Below are 20,488 nucleotides of genomic sequence, written 5' to 3'. Positions count from 1 at the left end.
GTTGTAAAAGGAAGTTGGTGAATAGTACTAGTAGAAGGGACCATGTTTTTAGAGGGCATGGCGTGGCAGTTTTTGCGTACGATCTCTCAAACGATAAAACCAAAGTAGTAACGGTGGGGGAAGAAATATGTGTATGGGATTTCGAGCATCAGGAGATCCAAGAAATTATATACCTTGAAGATGAGAATTCGAAAGACAATGTTCGCCGGCGGGTGACCTCTCTTTCGTTCTCTCGGGACGATCAACATTTGCTTGTATGGTCTGAGACCACGGGAACCGACAAATATCCCCGACACGATCATCGCTTCCACATATATGACCTCCACGAGGGTTCAGAAAAACCAAATGGACGACTTCAGGGATGGCATTTGCAAGTTTGTTCCCTGAAGTATCCTGTCACCACAATGGCTGCATCGCCAGACAATTCGACTGCGGTATACGTAAGTCAGGCGTCTAACATCGAGGCCCAGAACATTATCCGTCCGGAAAACCGCCTTGGAAGACGTTTTCGAGGTAGTTACTCTCTCCAGGGCCGATTGGAGCAAGGTACCGAGGCCATGTTTAGTGCTAGTTACCCCATTGGAGGTCCATGGACCGCATCATACTCTAGAGACGGAAAGTTTGTGGTTCTTGCCCACGAGAGCGGAGTACGCCTATACGACACAAAAAGAAGAACGCCTTCTTGGGCCCGAATTGGGCCTAGGGGATATGGGCAGATAATCAAGCAGCTATCGTTTTGTTCAAGGAATAGATGCTTCGATTAGGAAATATTCAGTATAAAATCGGTACAAGATCCTTCCTAGAAATCATCAGTTTTCGATTAAGGCCAAGCAAAATGGCCTGCGTCGTTCCGGCGTCGACGGAAATGGAGGTGAGGTGTCGGTATCAAACCGGTATATTGTTCCGAGGGAGACCGGAACGAATCATGACGAGTCTCCATTTCTATACTTTTACGATAATCGGCTTTGGTTTGGCAGCCACAGGATTCTTCGAATGCCGCATCCATACGAGGCAAGGAGGTATGATTGCACCACAGATGGTCTTGTGGTTGCAGGACGTTCTGATGAGAAGGTTTATAGTTTGAGTTTGGACCTGTACCGTCCCGGGTTATCTGGTAAACCAAATGCCTACCGCGAAGTCGAGCCCTAGGACACAGGTAATACCTAGTAGAATTATACCATCCCAGCGCCACGATATCGGGCTCTCCGAGATACCACTGCACCCCGTGTCTCGCATCTTATATCAAGCAGAGTATAAACTTTTTGCCTAATACAATCGGGTCGGCTGAGCCGAGATGTGCCTCCGCACCAATAGATCGACGATACTTAGGTATCCAGTTGACAATGGACAATACCTTCGAACTACATCCTCTAACCGTTTAAATCAAAGCATCGACTCCATAACCACCAAAAAGAATAACGTTACCCCATCCCACATGCCCAAACCCACGCCAACGATTGGAATGTGCTGAAAATGCGTTGCCTGTGGTGTTTCCCAAAACGGCCGAGCCGCCTTTCAATTTGGCCCAGTTTAAGCCGACGGCGACTCCGTACCGAGGGGATGTTCTTAGGCCTCCGCCCCCAAAATGTTAAAACGACGTGACGGTGGCCCGAGAATAAGTAGTTGAATACATCCCCGGATTTCACGTTCTCCGTTTTAGTCAAGAGTTTCTTAAACTCGGCAGCTCGGTTGTGGAATAAGTACAAGTTTAACCAAGGTTTGCGGGGAGCATTGGGGATCTTAAAGACGCCGCAGTTTCCTGTCTGGGGATTGTTACACCTTTCTTTCTTGTTAATTAATCCATACATTCCGGCGTATTATATCTTCTCCCATATCGTTGCTTGATATTACCAATCACAATGCCGTACGAGATCCCAGCTATCGTTCAGGACCGCGTGTCCCCCCGTGCTAGGGAGTATCTCAAGAAGGTAATCCTTCTCGCCTATATATCACATGCCACGCATATAGCTAACGATAGTAAATCCAGATCGAGCACTTCGTCGAAACCGAATGTATCCCCGCCGACGAAGTCTACGAAGCCCAAGTCTCCAAAGACCCCTCCCTCCGCTGGAAATCCTACCCCCCAATAATCGATGAACTCAAAAAGAAAGCCCGAGCCCAGGGCCTCTGGAACCTTTTCCTTTCCAAAACCCACTATTCCCAGGGAGCTGGGTTCACAAACCTTGAGTATGGCCTCATGGCTGAGATTCTAGGTCGTTCTCATACGGGCTCCGAAGCTATGAATTGTTCCGCTCCTGATACCGGGAATATGGAAGTTCTGGCGAAGTATGGAAATGATGCGCAGAAGAAGGAGTGGCTTGAGCCCTTGCTTGACGGGAAGATTAGGAGCGCGTTTTTGATGACGGAGAGGTATGCGGCGAGTTCGGATGCGAAGAATATTAATATGAAGATGAGGGTTGAGGGGGATGCCATTGTTCTCAATGGAACCGTAAGTTATGCACCATGTTACCTATCCTGCATAACGTACGAAGGTGCTAACGGAGAGTATCGTATAGAAATGGTGGTCTTCCGGCGCTTGTGATCCCCGCTGTGCGGTCTATATCACCATGACCAAGTCCGAGAATAACATCTCGACCGATGCATTTAAGCAACAATCCATCGTCATTGTCCCGGCGAACACCCCAGGCATCACTGTCCTCCGTCCTCTTCACGTCTACGGATACGATGGTACGTCTCCTTTCCTCTCCCATATAACGATATAACATGATATTGATGAACATTATAACAGACGCCCCCCACGGCCACGCCGAAGTCCGCTTCGTCAACGTCCGCGTCCCCAAATCCAACCTCGTCCTCGGCGAAGGCCGCGGTTTCGAAATCATCCAAGGCCGTCTAGGCCCCGGCCGTATCCACCACTGCATGCGTTCAATCGGTGCCGCCGAACGAGGGCTGGACTACATGATCGCCCGCGTGAACGACCCGAACCGTCGTACCTTCGGAAAACTCATCAGCGAACACGGAACAATCCGTACCTGGATCGCAGAATCACGTATTCAAATCGATACCTGTCGTTTACTCGTTCTTAACGCTGCGGATAAGATTGATAGGATTGATGCCAAGGCTGCTTTGAAGGAGATTGCTATGGCGAAGATTGTGGTGCCGAGAACCGTTATTGATGTTTTGGATAAGGCCATTCAGGCGCACGGTGGCGGCGGTGTTTGTCAGGATTTCCCGTTGGCGAGGATGTGGGCTGGTATTAGGACCTTGAGGATAGCGGATGGCCCTGATGAAGTTCACCTCGCGCAGATGGGGAGGAATGAGAATACCAGGGCGGCGGAGATTGTTAAGAGACATGAGGCGCAGGAGGAGAGGAGGAAGGAGCTGTTCAGATTATATAAGATCGAGGGACGGTCGCAGTTGTAGATATCAAACTGCGTAACTATTTTTTTTTAGTACTACATCATGGCTTTATAAAGCCATCGAAGTTGCCTGTACCATAGCGATCAATCGATTTCCGAACGGAGCGCGATCCAATCATATCCATCTTTTGAAGCGGTGAGGCTTAAGCTATGCACGGTGGAGCTACCCCGGGATAAACTGCGGTCCCCGCGTGGCCGTTTTAACCCGTCGCAACTTTTCCCTAAATTCAGCCGAACAAAATTTCTTTTCACAAACAACCACCACAATCACCATCACGACCACCGATCAATCGCAAAGATGCCAAAACGAAAGCGCTCTTCTCCACCCGACGCTTCTGCTACGACAGGTACATCTAAATCCTCAAACCAGGATGCAATAAACGCCATCTTCCGCGCAAACTTCGAGTCCAAATTCGGGTCCATAGACATCTCCCCCGTCGTTCCGCAGACCTCAAGTACGGATGATACATCATCATCAAAGAAGCAGAGGAGTAGTAATAGACAGCATACGATAGATGCATCCTCCGAAGATGACGACCAAGACGATTCGGAAAATGATCTAGAAGACGAGGATTCAGATCTAAACCTCGAAGACGGCGACCTCGACGATGACATGAACGAAAATGATAACAATCCCAAAGTAGAAGTGATAACCTACGACTTCTCCCGCCGCGGCCCCCCACCGACCACAAAACCTTCCCGCCGCTCCTTCATGTCCTCGAAACCCCCCACCTCCTCTGCATCGTCAACCTCAAAACCCCAACCGACCTCCAAACTCTCCAAATCCGAAGAAGCAGCCGAAGTCCTCCACCTGAAAAACGACATCGCCCTCCGAAACCTCCTCTCCGAATCCCACCTCCTGGACTCAACCCTCTCCCACTCAAACCCTAAAAACCGTCACAAAGCAATCGAATCCAGGGTCATAGCGTTGGGCGGTAAACCATTAAAACAGAAGGGAAACATACCGATGGCGATACAAAAAGGGATGAAAGCTAAACAAAAGTCAATAGCGGAGAAGGTTAAGAGGGAGGCAAAGGTGAACGGGGTGGTGATGGATAAGGAGAGCAAACGGGCCAAGGAACGGAGGAAGAATAAGGAACGACAGGAGAGGAGGAAAGGCGAGGGGAGGGGTACCGGGGTGGGGCATGCTAAGGTTGGGAAGTTTAGAGGTGGGGAGTTGAGGTTGAGCCGGAGGGATGTGGCGGCGATGATGGCGTGATTATACTTATAATCAATACGCTTCTGATGATAGATATAGAGAGGTACGGAGTGTTACAAAAGCGATTTGAGAATCTACCGCGTTTGCGAAGCATATACGCCTTCTCATATGCATATGAGTATTCCCGATATCCACAATCGATTTCTTCAAAATCCGTTCCCCGAGTGCCTCCGGGTCTGAAAGGCTGTGATTATATTTACGCCTGGGCCCCGGCCGGCTAAACACCCTTGTTAAAGAATAAGGAAACTTGGCGGCATTCGGCTCACCAGCCCGATAGAGATCAAGAGATCCGTGTGTGACGTCTGTTGTCGGTGGCTTGCATCGCATGCATGGTTCGTGGTCTATGCGATGTGATTTGGCTGGTTGGGTACTCGTCCCCGATATCGTTCACTCTGCTTCATACGATATTCATTCAAAAAAGCTTTTTCATAGATTAGCAAGCTTGGTAATTATAACATCTCATAATCCACACTGCCCAACTATGCCACAAAAAACGTTAACCCGCATACAATCGTGCGCATGTAAAAACGAGTGTCCACGCAAGTGCAAATCAAAAACACCCAAACGAACGCCGCTGAAGATATTCTATATCAATGCATATCTCATAAAAGACCTTTCTCTGTACCTTCCTTTAATCATCAACCGTATTCGTCCTTCTCTTCACCCTCGTCGCCTTAAAATGCATCTTCCCTTCTTTCAAATCCGCCGGATCAACCCCCTTCTCCAACGCCGCCACCAACTTTGCCTTCCGTCCCGTCAAAGCCTTCCCATTACCACCCGCATGTCCCGTTCTCCCGGCTGCTACGTAACGATAAGGTGTCTTGATATGTCCCCCCGCACCCATGGATTTAAAGAATTGTCTGTCCAAGTTTTTCGATTTCGTACCTTTTTCTGCCGCGGGATTGAGGGGGATCATTTCATCGTCGAGGGATGGTGTGGTGGTTGATAAACTTCCGTCTTCGTTTAATTCTGATATCGACGGTGATGCTGCGGCAGCTAATATCGCCTCTCTTCTTCGAGCGGGGAGTCTTTCGATGTTGTATAATTCTTTATTGAACTCTCTTCCGTCGATTTCTGGATCAGCGGGTGGTGGATGGCAAAACAGTAGTTTTCCGTTAACGTAGTCTTTGAGGATTAACCTCGCAGCACGGGATTCGTCCCAGTTCCTTCCAGTGCCGGTCTTTGTAAAACCCCTGGCTCTGGCGTAGGCCGTTAACATTTCCGAAGCGGTGGGGATACCGGTTCCGCCTTCCTCCGGTGGTCGAACATTGATCGTTATGCCGTATAGACCTTCAAGGTAGTGTTTTGGAACCCGCTGGGCGACCAGTCCTGCCGGTCCCGTGAATTCTCGAAGTTGATCGATCGGCAAAACGCCGTTGCAGACCAAATCCGCTTTTGTGGTTGCAAAGTTTGGGAATACGAGACCGGGACAGTCGACCAGCATTACGGAGGAAGAAAGGTGTATTGTTTGGAAGTGTTTTGTTTTTCCGGGGGTAGAGGAGACCGAGACCTTTTTGGCACCGATGAGGGCGTTGATGGTGGAGGATTTGCCGACGTTGGGGTAGCCGACCAGGCCGACGTTGATCTTGCGGTCGGAGGCATCGGGTGAAGTTGCGGCGATGGCTGGGGCGTGGGAGAGGAAGATGGCTTCGAGTTCGTTGACGGTTATGATGCGGGTTCTGGGGTCCTCGTCGGTGACCGAAAGTTGCTGGGCAGCGGCGACGAGGGATGGTTCTTCGTCCTCCACCAGCTCATCTTTCGATACTTCCTTCTCCTCCTCCTCACTCGAGTCCTTCAGGTCTTCCGGTCGCTGCGGTAGCCTCTCCTCACCCTCCTCCTCATCTTCATAATCGTCCTCACTATCCCCTTCCTCGTTACTCTCCTTCGCCAAAGCTGCCGAAAAGAACTTATAATCCACCCCTTCCTTCTCAAAGTACTCCGCCCACTGTAACCTTTGCTTCTCGGTCATCATATCCGCCTTGTTCACCAACAACAAATTCTTTTTCCCTTCATCAATCTCCTTGACATAATTTTCCAAATCCTCGCTTCTAAAATGTAACGGATTCCTAGCATCCACAATCTGTACCACCAAATCCGAACGTTCGATAACCCTCCACAGTTGCCTCCAAACCTCCAAATTCCTTTCAAATGGCGTAAGTAACAAATCATTATTCTCCGCCAACTCGGCCAATCCTCTTCTCCAATTTAGAAATGAATCTTTTTCCATCCTTTCCAGTTCTGCGGGGGTTGTACTTTCGTCCCAATGCGGTCTTCTGGGGACGGTAAGCTTTCCGGCATTGGCTTTATGTTTACTAATCTTTTTCTTTTCTTCATCGGCAGATAGCAGATAGGGGTTTATCTGATCGCTATGGATGATTTTGATATTCATCTTTTCGGCCGTGAAGTCGGTGTCGGCGAGTTCGGCGGTGGAGAGGAATTCATCGAGGGCTTGTTGTTCGGTTATACTGCGCATTTTGACCCAGTCGGCTTCTTTGTGGGTGGTTGTATACTACATAGCATCACCGTGGAACGATATATTAGTAAATCCCATATCGTAGATAGTATAGTTTGAGAGGTAGGATTAAATGAGAGTGGGAAATTACCCGTTCACTGCCATCTCCATTCTTTCGTCGGGACTTAGCACCACCGCCACGAGAACCCCGCGATGCCCCGCCAAACTTGTCGTTCATGAGGGTACGGCCCAAGCCCTCCATATTTTTGGCCTTCGGGAGACCCATCTTTGTTAAAATATATGAACTCGAGTATCCCCCTTATTTTTCTTCCTGAATATTAAAGTGGTATAAAGACGGTTGATGGTAGCTGATGGTGTGGAGAGAAGGGGTCTGGTTTATATGACGCAGAAAATAAAAAATAGGTGGTGCACCGCAGAGATTTTTTTTTTTTTTTTTTTTTTTTTTTTTTTGCCTGGGAGATTTCTAAGCCTTTCGACTCATATCAGTTACAACCTCGCCTTCAACTCCACATATTCCTCATTACCAAGCAATCAACCTTCGAACAAGGATAATTCGCAGTCATCAAGCTCGATAGTATCATATCCCCGCTATCTCCGACCTTTCCAAAGCTATACCCTATATTCTTCGAGCTCCGTTGAGCTCCAAAGGACCGCCAAAATGCCAAAGAAGAGATGGATGCAAGTGTCAACTATAATCCCAATTAGCCCACAGATAGTAACTAACAATATAAAATTTGAACAGTGACAAAAAATCCGCCCAAACGTTCACTCTGGTCCACCGTTCCCAACAAGATCCCCTGATCCACGATGCCGAAGCCTCGCAGATGGTCTTCAAGGAGATCGCTACTCCCAACGTCCCTCTCCAACCCGTACCACCCTCCTCGTCGCAACCTAGTTCTTCGAGATCCAGAAGTTCAAACTTCTCATCTGCCTCATCAACAATCTCCACCGGTAGCAGGATAAAGAATATCTCGGATCTAGAATCGGAATATGGCTTTAAATCCCGAGCAAACGAAGGTGAAGCAGCGCTTTACGGAATCTACTACGACGACACGGAGTACGATTACATGCAGCACATGCGAGACATCGGCGTCTCCTCGGAAGCTGTCTTCATCCCCGCCGAAGCCCCCAGCAAGCAAAAGAATAAAAAGGGGAAAGCACCGGTGATTCCAGGAGAAGATGAAGAAGAATTTAATGAAAAACATAAAGGGAAAAAGACACTAGAAGAATTATTAGAAGAGGATACGAATGCTAAAAATGGGGGTCAGACGAAGAGGGTACAACTCCCCGCGGAGGTTTTACCGAGTGGTGGGGTTTTGAAAAGGAGTTATCAGGATCAGCAGGATGTTCCGGATGTTATTGCGGGGTTTAAACCGGATTTGGATCCCAGGTTGAGAGAGGTACTCGAGGCTTTGGAGGATGAGGCTTATGTTGAAAGTGAAGAGGAAGATTTCTTTACTGAGATCGCAAAGAGCGGACAGGTTGAGGAATTTGAGTTCGAAAGGAGTGCGGATTTCTTCGATGATGACGAGGAAGGTGATGATGGCTGGGAGAGTGATGTTACCGAGAAAGCTTATCAAATCTCTTCGACGAATGCCGCCAGGAGGGAAGTCGAAGTCGGTGACCTACCAGACCCGGAAATGGTAGGCGCGGATGAAACAGCAATCGGAGCGGCAGAGGATAACGAAGACTGGCAAAAAGAATTCGCAAAATTCAAAAAGGATAAGAAAAAGCCAGCCTTCAGAGGCGAAGGATTATCCAGCATTGGTGGAAAAACCACAAGCACCGCCATGTCATTCGGAGCTGACGATCTAGCATCGCTGGTCAGCTCGTTTAACAACAGGAAACTCAAGAAGAAAGGCGTACCGAGTTCAGCGAGGAGCATGACGTCTAGTTATTCCATGTCCAGTTCTGCGTTATTCAGAACGGAGGGGTTGACAACGCTCGATGATCGGTTCGATAGAATCGAGGAAGAGTATGCGAGGGATGAAGAGGAAGATGATATGGTTTCACAATCTTCGGTGCTCTCGAGCGCACCGGAGAGGCAGGATTTCAACAATATCCTAGACGAGTTCTTGGATAGTTACTCCACCACCGGTAAGCGGAATCAGAGAGTAAGAAGGGGGAAGCAACAGTCCGGCATGGAGCAGCTTGACGATATCGTAAGTTACCCCTTCTTGACCACTTATAGCTAGAAGCAGACTACTAATACATATCCGCACGAACAGAGGAAAGGACTGGGCAAACCGAGACTCGCATCCAAATCCTAGCGCCCTACAAAATGGCATTCCTTGATGACAAAAGTAACGATTTTGGCTACTTATATAGGCGTACACGGCGGGGACAACTTAGGATACCATCTTTTCACCAAAAGTTCAGATGTAGCAGTTATATTCATCAAAGGCAATTGATAACCAAGAAATAAAAAAAGAACTTTCCATTCCCTAACAGCTATACCAGACTAACTCTTTACCCCGGGTATCTCCGCATACACCTCATCAATATCGTAACCTATAAATCCAAAGACTAAACGGATCAATTCAAACTTCAAACATCAAAATTTCGAAATCGACAACCGTGCATGAACCGATTGCAAGGAAAGACCTAACAGATATCCACCCCCCCTTAATACCTATACCCCCGATCACGATCATAATACTCCTCCAATCCGATATGCCTCATCCTCTCCGTACTCTCCTCGACACTCCTAGGAGCAGCCCCCAACCCCCTCTTCTGTGCCTGAATAAACTCCATCTCATTCTTGAACTCCCTTTCCTTCGCCATGCGTTCATAATGCGCCTCCATATCCTTCAACTCCTGTTCGGCAACCAACAACTCTATCCTCTCTCTCTCTCTTTGAATCTTTTCTTTTTCACGTTGGATCTCTTTCGCTTTTTTCCCTGATGATTGTTGGGGAGGGGCGGGTGGGGGGGAGAAGTATGTCGGTGAGGGTTTGAGTTGGTAGATATCACGGTCTCTGTCGCGGTCGCGGTCTCTGTTTCTTTCTCGATCTCTTTCCCTTTCCCTTTCCCTTTCCCTTTCCCTTTCCCTTTCCCTTTCCCTTTCCCTGTCTCTCCGCGGAGGACTACCGGAAGATTTCATATACCCCTCCCTATCCCTTCTAGGACTCTCCGGCGATGGCGACCGTCTGTAACTCTTGGTACTATAATCACTCCTATACCTCGAATACTCCGAAGCCGGCGGCTGTTCATAAGCCGGTACCTCACCCCTCGCACCACCTCTGGAAATACCCTCGGACCCCATCGACGGCGTATAGATCTTTGAAAAGCTACCGATTCCAGCTGTCGATCCGGTGACGCTATTTTTCTTCTTTGTTTCGGATTGTGATGACGATTGGGGTTGGGGTTGCGACGAGGGGGGGATGTCCTTGAATACACGGATTTGACGGACGATACGGTCGAGTGGGATGTGTAGTTCCGACGCTAGGTCTCTAAAGTTCCTTTCTACTTGTTTGCGGTCATCAATCGGCATTACGGGACGAGAGGTGCCGGGGACTAGGAGGCGGTATTTTTCGGTGATGGCGAAGAGGACGTTATGTGGCTATATAAATACCCCCCACGATCAGTACGCCACCCCCGTGAAACCTTCAAAAGGAACGGGGGGAAAGAGATACGAACCCTAAAATCCCCCCTCCCCGCCCTCTCCAAATAATTCACCAAAACAAATTTAATAAACCCATTCCTTGTCAACATCGGCACGCTAGGTTTTCTAAACGTCTTGAACGGGTTATCCGTCACCGGTTGAACAATGACGTATTGACATTCCATCGCGTCGTAGATTTGCGGGAGCACCCAGTCGATGTTTTTGACGATATGGCTGATATAATCTATAAAATTAACCCCCAAAAATCAACCCCCATCCCGTAGTTTCTAAGGGTATATGTCTGGTACTGACCACCCTCCTTATCCGTCAAATCATCTTCACCCCTGAACACCACTCCGTTCTCTTCGAACATACAACCCAAAAGCTTCATAAGTGTTATATACCCCTTGTAAGCCTTTTCGAAGGAATCGTGAAGGACGTAGAGGGCTTCGAGGAATTCGAGGGCTGCGTCCGCACCGGGGGAGAGGTTGAAGGATTGGTAGCGCGCCATGATCCCGTGGTCGCCGGGGTCGGTCGGGTAGTCTTCTACTTTTGGTGGCATTTTTTATTTATTTTTATTCTTTCCTTATTGCGATATCCTTCTTTTGTTTTTATTTCGAGAAGAGAATTGAAGTCCGTCCGGAATATGCGTTGACAAACGTGGTATTTTTCTTCTTCCCCTCGCTCGCTCTCGATCGAATCACCGCCCTTGTTACCCTCGCCGGCGTCTCTAAACAGTAACCCTCTCACCGGGTGCTTACTTGAACCGGAATCCTCAAAAGCTCCTCTCTCTGAAAACCAAAACTTGGAATCAATCCAAACCTACCGATGTCGTGCCGAAAAAAACTCAAAAGCCTGAGGTGTGCGTAGACAATCCTACCCTCGGAAGAAAACGAACGCGAAAATCCAAAGATGGAAAAGAAAGAAAAGAGAACCCGCAGCTCTTAGCTGGCGGAATCCAAAAGTGCAGGAAAAGGCCTCAAGTTATTTCATATGCTTGACAGAAGAAGCTACCCGGGTCTAGATATTACTGGGGCGGAGGGGGTAGGTATATTAATACACACGGTATGAGCTCGAGCGCTCATGTGCCCCGCTGCGCCGCTAGCACTAGCAAAGAGGCCCCACATTTTGTGGCGTCGTGGGAGAGCACTGCATTCGGAAAGTCTATGAGATTCGTATTCCACGATTTCTTTAGCTGTATATGATTCAGGATCGAGCTCGATATTGGTTGTCAAAATGTGTAAAAACAACTATCATACAAGCAATGAACAGAAATTTTTCAAAGGAAAGGGGGGTTTGTATTTAGTTAGTACACACACAAGCATTAAGGATACAATCCATCAGGTGGCTATAGCAAAAGTCTAAGTAGTTTTTGTCAGCATCATTCTTTTTGTTCCCTTGCAACCTCGCCATCTAGAAACCTTTTTGAAAAAAAAAAAAAGAAAAGAAGAAAGAAGAGGAGAGAAAGAAACCAAGAACCCGTTCCGAATACAGAAAAACATCACAACCAGGCTAGTATTTCGCCTAGTAAGTACATACGTTGACGAGCGCAAGGGAAAACAAAACCATATCATAGAACTGACAAAAAGGACATGATAAAAGGCCCCAACGTAGGAAAGAAGGACCAGAATAATAGCGAATAACGATAAAAGCGTAAAAAGTAGAGAATTAGAAAAGCTTCACCATATCGGATATGAAGCTTGGTCCACCACACGATCACATTACATCCCCATTTCCACATCATCGTCGAGCGCGCTCCCACTGACCCCATCCGCCATTTCCATCCTCTCCTTCGCCGACTTCCTCCTATGAGACCTCGATGGCCCATCGGCTTTTCCACCACGCCCTCCTCTCTTCCCGCCTCTTCCGCTAGGAGCAGCGGCAGGGATAGGCGTGCTGGCCTCGGAAGGCTTGTTACTGTTATCATCGAAGTGGCCTTCGCCTGTTTCAACTGTATTAGCCTCTTCCCCCAATACAACCGAAGACGTTCGGAACTCACCTTCGTGATACATCTCTTCCAAGCTCTCCAACCCCGCCTTCTTCCTCTTGGCACCCTTCCTTCCTTTGCCCTTCGCCGCATCTTCTGCCTCTCTTTGCTTCGCCCGAGCATCCATCTGCTGCTCAAGGGTTCTCCCATCTCCATCCTCGTCATCCAACAACAACATAGCCATCTCCCTACTTCCCTTGTTGAAGTCGACATTCTTGTATTCTCCTTCACCGCCGCCAACCACGACCTTCTGCACCTCAGCCTTCTGTTTGGCCCTCAGCAAGATTCTTTCCTCAACAGTACCACGTGTAATAAGTCTGTAAACGTGCACCTGCTTTGTCTGACCGAGGCGATGCGCGCGATCCATAGCTTGGCTATCGATAGTAGGATTCCAATCGGAGTCGTAGAAGATAACCGTATCCGCCGCCGTCAAGTTGATACCCAGACCACCGGCACGGGTCGAAAGCAAGAAGATAAACAACTCCGGCTTGGTCTGCCAGTCCTGCACCATGTCTCTTCGATCTTCCAGCTTCGAGGAACCGTCCAGTCTCAAGTACTTGTACTGACGGTATGAGAGATACTCCTCCATCAGGTCGATCATCCTGGTCATCTGGAAATAAAGCAGCACACGATGCCCACCAGCCTTGAGTTCCGTGAGTAGCGAATCCAACCTCGCGAGCTTGCCGGATTCCGCCACAAATCTGCGCATCGAAGGAACTTGAATTGACGTAAATCCTCCAATCGCGGAATCCGGCTTCGGCAATAGTTTTCGAGTAGGAAAGTCGGAAATCTCAACTTTATCTTCAACCAAGTGCTCTTCTTCAACAGGCAAAGGTCCGAACAGGAGCTTTCTGACCCGTCTGTTGAACAAGAAGTCTTGGCTCTCCGCATCTACGGCCTGGGCGCTGCAACTGATCGTGATTGGCGGCGCCATAGCCTTCGGAATAATCATGGGTTCCAACCGATTGAGTCGTTTGTCCTCGAATACGCTCCGCGAAATCCTCTTCAACGATCGAAGGGTAAACGAATCGCTGGGCTCGGGTTGATCTAACCTCTGTTTGGCGGTGTTGATCAATAGCATCGTTCGGATGGGTACCCATTTCTCCTCGTACTCCAAGAATGGCTCGTAGTCCAGGCGGTTTTCTGCAAAAACCTGCACGGCCCGGTCGATTATCGGTGAGTGGAAAGCCCTCGAGGCCTCGGCCGGTGAAGTGTCAACGAATCTCAAAAATCCAAATGTCGACTTCTCCCGCGCGTAATTCCTCACCAGGTATCGCGGATTCCATATATTAAATAGACTCTCGCTCGAATCCATCCACTTCTTCCGAAAACCGAACTTGGTCTTTTCTCCCGGAACGTCTAACCTTCCATCCCTGGCCACCAACCTCGGCAGTTTGTAGTCGATCAAGTTTCGAACCCCATACGGAACCTCCACATTATTACCCTCCCTCAAAAAGGAAACCGTCTCCGGCCATCTCGAGAAGGCCATCGGGCTCGCCACATCCGCCCTCTCAAACAAGTCCGGATGGTTACACACCTTCCTGAACTGCATCACCAAATTCATCAAACTCTGGGACCCTTCGTCTCCCATCACAGCCTTGTCTATTATATCGGCCATGTTGATTTTGTTCCTGAGAGCGCGGTAGATAGATCGTTGGCGATAAGTGAGCTCGCAGTAAACATCCTCCTCAATCTTGTCGCCCAACTCGCTTTGCACGTGCTTCTTGATACGTCTCAACATGAAAGGCTTGAGGATCATGTGCAATCTCCTCAGCTGTGCTTCGTTGAGCTGCGTGTTGCTCTGCGCGTGGCTTTCGATATCCTTCGAGAACCATTCGCTAAACTCGTCGTGGGAATCGAACAGCGTGGGCATGATAAAATGCAACAGAGCCCACAATTCCTGCATGTTGTTTTGAATCGGAGTACCGGTGAGCAACAATCGGTTTCGGCAGCTGAAACCCAAAAGCGACTTCCATCTCGCTGAGCTTGAACTTTTGATGGCCTGGGCCTCGTCCAAAATCATATATTGCCATTTTATACGTTGAAAGTATTGGGAATCGAGAACTACTATTTGATACGATGTGACCAAAACGTGAAATGGCGCCTCCTTATTGTACGTCAGATGTTTCCGGTCCCAGAACTTTCGCAGAATCTTCCGATCTTTGGTGTTACCCCAGTAAGGCAAGACTTTGAGATCCGGTACGAATTTGGCGATTTCCTGCTGCCAGTTATGGAGAGTGGAGGCCGGAGCGATGACCAAAAACGGGCCCCAGATGTTGTGATATTCCGCAAGATATGCCATGACGGAGATCGATTGTACCGTTTTCCCAAGACCCATCTCGTCGGCGAGGATACCGTTGATGCCCTGTTCGTAGAGGTTAACCAACCAGTTCAGCCCCTTAAGCTGATATTCCTTGAGTTGGCATGTGAGCAATTTGGGCTGGTCGATGTAGATGTCTCCCAAGCTGGTCGGGTTCTGGAAGTTCATCTCGTCGGAGTCGAGATTCACGCTGTTCAGAGCGGTCGCATCGCCGTCGGCGTTGAATTCTTGGGCTCGCTTTCGTGCCGCCTCCACGGCAAGATGGGCGTTCGTCTTAGCCGCCGCCTTGAGGTCCGCATCGTCCGCCTCGTCGAAATCGAGGTCTTCGATCCTCGTCACCTCCTCGCCGAGCTCGCCGTCATCGACATGGGGTGCCGCAGCTGCCGTTGAGGGCTGCGCAGGTGGAGCACCGGTGTGCTTGTCTGTGGATCTCTCGACTTCGTCCGTTTTGATCTTCTTCCCGATAAAGTGAGAGTACAATTCGGTTTGCGAAATCAAGAAATTCAATTTCCTGGCCTGTCTGCGGGATTCCCTCTCCTCTTCCTCCTTCTTTGCTCTCTCCAGAGCTTCCTTCTCGGCGCGACGTCTCATGTCTCTCTCTTCTCTCTCATTTCGCTTCCAGAAGGCTGTCATCTCACGCATGCTCTTCTTGGCGCGTGCTTGGACGTCTTTCGTATTCTTCGTCGTTCGCAGCTGCCATCGTCGAGCTTCTTTCGAGGCCAAAAGCGACGTCTTCTTGTGATTTGACTGCTTGATGGAAAAGGTATATTGTTGGTGCTTCGAGAGTTTCGGGATATCGCGTCTCGCGATGTCTCGCCAGATTTGTTCATACATGGTATTATAAGCCTTCGAGGAATTCGGCAGGATCGGCTCCGGTGTGGGTTCGCGAACGGGTTCGGGAGGTGGTTGCGGTCGGGCCTCAGAGTCGGCCCTGAGCATGCCAAGCTCTTTCGGATCATCGGTACGTCGTTTGGGCTTCCCGGGCTTCTTCTTGATCTTTTTGGTTTCGTCTTCAAGTTGCGCCTCAGAGTCGACGTCGTCATATCCCCTGAACGTGAGCGTTCTCTCGATCGGCAACAGCTTGCCAGCCTTCTTGGCCTCTTCCATGAGTATTCGTTGTCGTTCCGCGTTCTCGGCTGCATCCTTGGCCGCTTGTTCGGCTTTGGCACGGTGCTCCGATGCCGCCTTTGCTCGTCGTCGGATCCGTTGCATCTCCTTCTTGCGCTCCTTCTCTTCGAAATCTTCGCGCCGTAGTATCTCTTGGTAGGCTTCGTCGTGGAATCGCTGTTCGCCACGGATTCGTCCCGTGACGGCAGCAGCGGAGACCGATTCCTCCACCCGTTTGCTAAAGTTGAGCCGTCGGTGTTTGCACTGTCGGTCATCCGTCCGGGTAGCCTGGAGCCTTCTCTTGCGGGTCTTCGCCAAATAGAACTCCTTCTTTTGGGCGTACAAGTCGGCATCCTTGAAAATATCATCCTCGGCATCGATGGCATCGAAGTCAACGATCGGGTGCGGGTTTTTGTTGGAGTTCTTGTCGGTCCTGAGGGGTTTGACCGGCGTGTCTTCGTCGATATCCATCTTGGATCTGTCGGGAGAGTGATGTCGGGTTTGACGGGTGTTGGTCGTAGAGTTGACGTTGGCTTGTACCCCTTCGATCGGCTGTTTCCGAACGTATTTGCGCTTCGGACGTGGTGTCGGTTCCGCCGGTGTTGCCGGAGTGGAGCCTGCCGCAGCAATTGGCTGTGGTTGCGAAACGGGGGTAGGAGCGGGTTCCCTGGGTGGTGGAGTAAGATCACGAGGCTCTACCGGGGCAGGTGCCGGGACGGTAGGTTTTGAGAGCGGCGGGGAAGGTTCGGACGCGACAGGTACGGGAGGAAGAGCAACGGGGACCGAAGGAGGAGGTGAAGAAGGTCGCGGTTGAGCGGTAGAAGGACGCTCCTCGGATCCAGAGAGGAGAGCTGATATGGACATGGCCGACTTCTTGGCCGAGCCCGGCGTGGACTGTCACACCACACAAAGTCAGCAAAGGAGCAAAATTACGACGTGACATACGCGATATTCGTAAGTGAGGATGCGATGGAGTAACATACGGAGGCAATAGGAGGTGATGAGGCCATCACGGGAGGGCGGTAAGGTGGACTCTGAAACTCGGGACCGCGCGGCGGATAGTTCGCATCCATGGAATGAACGGAGACCCTTCTGGGGCCACCGTTAATGGACGTCGGAGACATCTGCCGTTTTACATCGCCATGGGGGGTCCTGTACTCCGTTGGTGATCGGGGGGCCTGGGGTGGCGTCCGCGGTCTGTCTTGCGGTCCCTCGGTATGCATAGGCTGTCGGGACTGGACGACATGCAAAAAGAAGAAGAACGGCAAGGGTTAGCAGTGACAATGGGCAATCGAGCAAACCGGAGATGTAGATGATGGACGGAAGGGACAGTCGCGACAAGATTGTTCGCTACTGAAAATTTTCGGGGTAGCGATGATTGGAGAGAACACTTTACCTGTTGGGTTGGTGACGTAAGGGAAGCGTAGCGGGAGGGCGTTTGGTTCCAATCTCGCGGTGGCTCCCTTCCACCGACGGGATCGTAGTAGTTGTTGTTACGTGTAGGAGCGGTGTTATAGGATCCCGGAGAGGGAGGCGGAGGCGAATAGTAAGTTCGTGATGGTTGGTGAGTCTGAATGGGACTCCGTAATTGGTTGTAGCGAGAGGATGAGGACGTAGTTGAAGCCGAAGCTGGCAATGGAGGTTGCTGTGATTGGTGATGTTGATGTTTTTGGTGATGATGGGAAGATCGAGGTTGTCGGGAGTCGTAGTATTGGTTGTTAGAAGAAGGATAAGAGGGAGCGGTAGCGTGTGGTGGCGGAGGAGGAGAGTGGCCGCCTTGGTGGTGCGAAGAGAGCGAGCGAGAGTGACTGCGAGAATGAGAATGGGAGTGGTAGTTGATGTTGTTGTTGGATGAACCACCACCACCGGTGCCACCGCTGTTACCACCACCACCAACACCACCGCCACCGACACCGCTATACGATGGATTCGAAGGTGGCGGATAACCAGGGGCCAACTGCTGCTGGTGCTGCTGTTGATGTTGATGTTGGTGATAATGTTGATTCTGGTGGTGATGTTGCTGCTGCTGCTGGTGATGATGATGCTGCGATGGAGGATACGGGCTATTATGATGAGAGGAAGAAGAAGAAGGATGAGAGGAAGAAGAGGAAGAAGGATGAAGATGACCGGGAGGGGGGTGATGATAGGGCGAAGGCTCCATGGCTGCTGCTGCTGCTGCAGTTGGCCTCCTGTCGAATGGAATTCGCGGCCAGCCCTGACGCCTTGATTGCGTCTCTTTCGCTCTCCTTCTATCTGAGTGTCTCGCCTATCGGCTGTTTGGTGAGGTTGGATCAAGCAAGGCAAGTTCAAGGCTTGGTGTCTTTCTTTCTCCAACGGAAATCCGGTGAGGCTCTTTCGGATCGGTGTTATTAATATAATATATCGATATCTATTATAGGTACCCAGTATTGGATGATGGAATAACGTGGTGACGGTGATGGGATGTTAAAGAAAAAGTAAGCAAGCAGGAATTAACGGATCCCGACCTGACCGGTTTTGTTTTTTTGCTCGTCGTTCGTCGCTTGATCGATCAGTCGTCAAGCTTCTCTTTTCGTTCCCTCCCGTGATATTAACTATCGAATATCGAATGTTGGATACCGAATACCGAAACAATTGGATATGGATAGGACGGTAAAGGTCAAAAGGACATGGAACGACTTGCGCCAGTTCGCTCCAGATCCGGGTCCCGTCGATACCAATTTTTGTCGAATTCGCAAAACACGTCGGATATCTCTCCGATCGATTCGATCAGCAGTCGGATGGATGTCGACTACCACGAACAGCGAACACGCATCGTTGCAGATGCCAATGTCCTTTCTTAAAATCCCGTTGTCCGGTCCCGTTGGTTGTTTGGAGATTAACACGGTGATTCGATCGATCCTCCCGAACAAGTTAAATCATAACAGATGCTCCAGAAGTGAAGAAGAGGTTGAGCAAGCAATGAGCGCTGTCGCTTTTCGGGCGGCTGAAAGGCCGCGGTAAACGTGACCAGGTGTTGCCAGGCTTGGGCCTAATTAACCAGGTACCGGTCCACTCCAATCCCCGGAATATTCGTTCGAGACTGGACCTTTCGATTGCAATGACACCGCGCGGTACACTATCGGAAGGAGAGCAAACGACAGGATCCAGAAAGATGTGTGTGTGGGAATAATAGAGAAGTGGTTCGATCTGACAAAAGTAAAGAAAAGAAGTATAGCAGTATATACGGAAAAACAGAAACACCTGGTGGTAGCCCACAAACCAGGTGTGAGACAGCCAAAATCGGGGTGCAGGACTGTTTGAACCTCCAATGCAGCTTGCTGCAGACAGGTGGGTATCAACGAGAGGCGCGATTTAGTTATTGGTCGGATGCGTGATGACGAAAAGGACAGTCCTTAGCCTACCTTTGCTTTAAATTATAATTTTAGCTCACAAATCTACTCTCCCTCTCATAACCTTCCACGGGTTCCTTCTGGGCTGATGTTGCGAGGGTTAAGAGTCGAGTCGTGATGGTAGATGAGGAATGGATAAAATGCTCAAAAGGCAATCTACGATGTTGGTCACGCATGTTATCATGTTTCGAATTCATTCAGCTGATGCAAACTGAGCTACATTGATTACCATCCCCCGACGACAATTTGCGATAGCGGAGCAGGAGGGGATAAAGAAATCCTCCTTCTTCTCGCTCCCTCTCGCCAGCAGTAGTAGCACATGGACACGGGGCTGCTTACAAGCATCTGTGCATGTTACCCAGGTATCCCACCAGATGGGACGGACAAGCTCCTCCTTCTCATGATATTACAATTTCAAACGGCGGGTTAGCAAAATAAGTATCGTGAGCCAGCTACCGGTTCAAGACGCATGCGTGTTATGCACATTACACATTGCAATCCTATGGACAGTTTAATCAAAAAGGCACATGCTGTACAGTGCGAGAGATATAGCTTCTACCGATGCAGGTTTTCATGCCAGATGGTCATCGGCCGGGTCTCCCCATCCGACTTCCTTTTTTCCCTCCCTCACATTTTCCTCCAGGTACACCTCAATTCGAACCCGCTAGCGTGGAACTGTGGCGGTCAAGCTAAGCATGGGTATGGAAAACGGAAGTGCGAAAAAAAAAAAATGATAGAGCAGAAGCACCCAGCTGAATTCAAGGTGGAGGAGGGGGAGAAGGGTGGTTTGACCCAGCAGTTCGTCTCTGCTACCCGTCAAACCTTGCCCTGTTGGGTTGCTTCCCTTTCGGCAAGCCTGCTTTTTCGTGTCCGTCCGTTTTTAACATTGACATGCAGATTTTGTTCGGTCCCTGAATCGAATTGAGCTGGGGCCCGCCGCCGATTATATCATCACCATCGGCTTCATCCCGTGTGGTCACAAATAACCCTTCATGGTTGAACCCGAGACGGTGTGCTGTGTTTGTTGT

At 49.7% G+C, this 20,488-nt stretch overlaps 7 protein-coding genes across 7 annotated transcripts; 4 read left to right on the top strand and 3 right to left on the bottom strand.

The window, feature by feature from the left end:
• Positions 1-404: 404 nt before the first annotated feature.
• On the top strand, positions 405-1,149 carry DFL_001230 (uncharacterized protein; the record flags this gene model as incomplete). The annotated part of the gene is made up of 2 exons (XM_067629817.1): positions 405-647; positions 793-1,149. The coding sequence occupies 2 exons, from the start codon at positions 405-407 to the stop codon at positions 1,147-1,149; spliced, it is 600 nt and encodes a 199-aa protein (XP_067495799.1).
• A 710-nt stretch (positions 1,150-1,859) lies between these two features.
• DFL_001229 (uncharacterized protein) lies at positions 1,860-3,384 on the top strand (the record flags this gene model as incomplete). The annotated part of the gene is made up of 4 exons (XM_067629815.1): positions 1,860-1,928; positions 1,988-2,449; positions 2,517-2,688; positions 2,750-3,384. The coding sequence occupies 4 exons, from the start codon at positions 1,860-1,862 to the stop codon at positions 3,382-3,384; spliced, it is 1,338 nt and encodes a 445-aa protein (XP_067495798.1).
• A 294-nt stretch (positions 3,385-3,678) lies between these two features.
• On the top strand, positions 3,679-4,599 carry DFL_001228 (uncharacterized protein; the record flags this gene model as incomplete). Its single annotated transcript, XM_067629814.1, has 2 exons — positions 3,679-3,835; positions 3,896-4,599. 2 exons carry the CDS (start codon positions 3,679-3,681, stop codon positions 4,597-4,599), a joined length of 861 nt encoding a protein of 286 aa, XP_067495797.1.
• Positions 4,600-5,230: 631 nt separating this feature from the next.
• On the bottom strand, positions 5,231-7,337 carry DFL_001227 (uncharacterized protein; the record flags this gene model as incomplete). The annotated part of the gene is made up of 2 exons (XM_067629813.1): positions 5,231-7,108; positions 7,203-7,337. The coding sequence occupies 2 exons, from the start codon at positions 7,335-7,337 to the stop codon at positions 5,231-5,233; spliced, it is 2,013 nt and encodes a 670-aa protein (XP_067495796.1).
• Positions 7,338-7,730: 393 nt separating this feature from the next.
• Positions 7,731-9,342, top strand: DFL_001226 (uncharacterized protein; the record flags this gene model as incomplete). The annotated part of the gene is made up of 3 exons (XM_067629812.1): positions 7,731-7,750; positions 7,815-9,234; positions 9,301-9,342. 3 exons carry the CDS (start codon positions 7,731-7,733, stop codon positions 9,340-9,342), a joined length of 1,482 nt encoding a protein of 493 aa, XP_067495795.1.
• Positions 9,343-9,697: 355 nt separating this feature from the next.
• DFL_001225 (uncharacterized protein) lies at positions 9,698-11,237 on the bottom strand (the record flags this gene model as incomplete). Its single annotated transcript, XM_067629811.1, has 3 exons — positions 9,698-10,633; positions 10,711-10,919; positions 10,988-11,237. 3 exons carry the CDS (start codon positions 11,235-11,237, stop codon positions 9,698-9,700), a joined length of 1,395 nt encoding a protein of 464 aa, XP_067495794.1.
• Positions 11,238-12,396: 1,159 nt separating this feature from the next.
• On the bottom strand, positions 12,397-18,250 carry DFL_001224 (uncharacterized protein; the record flags this gene model as incomplete). Its single annotated transcript, XM_067629810.1, has 4 exons — positions 12,397-12,617; positions 12,675-16,983; positions 17,073-17,324; positions 17,486-18,250. 4 exons carry the CDS (start codon positions 18,248-18,250, stop codon positions 12,397-12,399), a joined length of 5,547 nt encoding a protein of 1,848 aa, XP_067495793.1.
• Between the last annotated feature and the right edge of the window lie 2,238 nt (positions 18,251-20,488).

The sequence above is a fragment of the Arthrobotrys flagrans genome (assembly GCF_004000055.1).
Source record: "Arthrobotrys flagrans strain CBS H-5679 chromosome Unknown unitig_15, whole genome shotgun sequence".
Taxonomy (NCBI): Eukaryota; Fungi; Ascomycota; class Orbiliomycetes; order Orbiliales; family Orbiliaceae; genus Arthrobotrys; species Arthrobotrys flagrans.
Note: the sequence above shows the minus strand (reverse complement) of the source record. Positions and strands in the feature narration are given on the sequence as shown.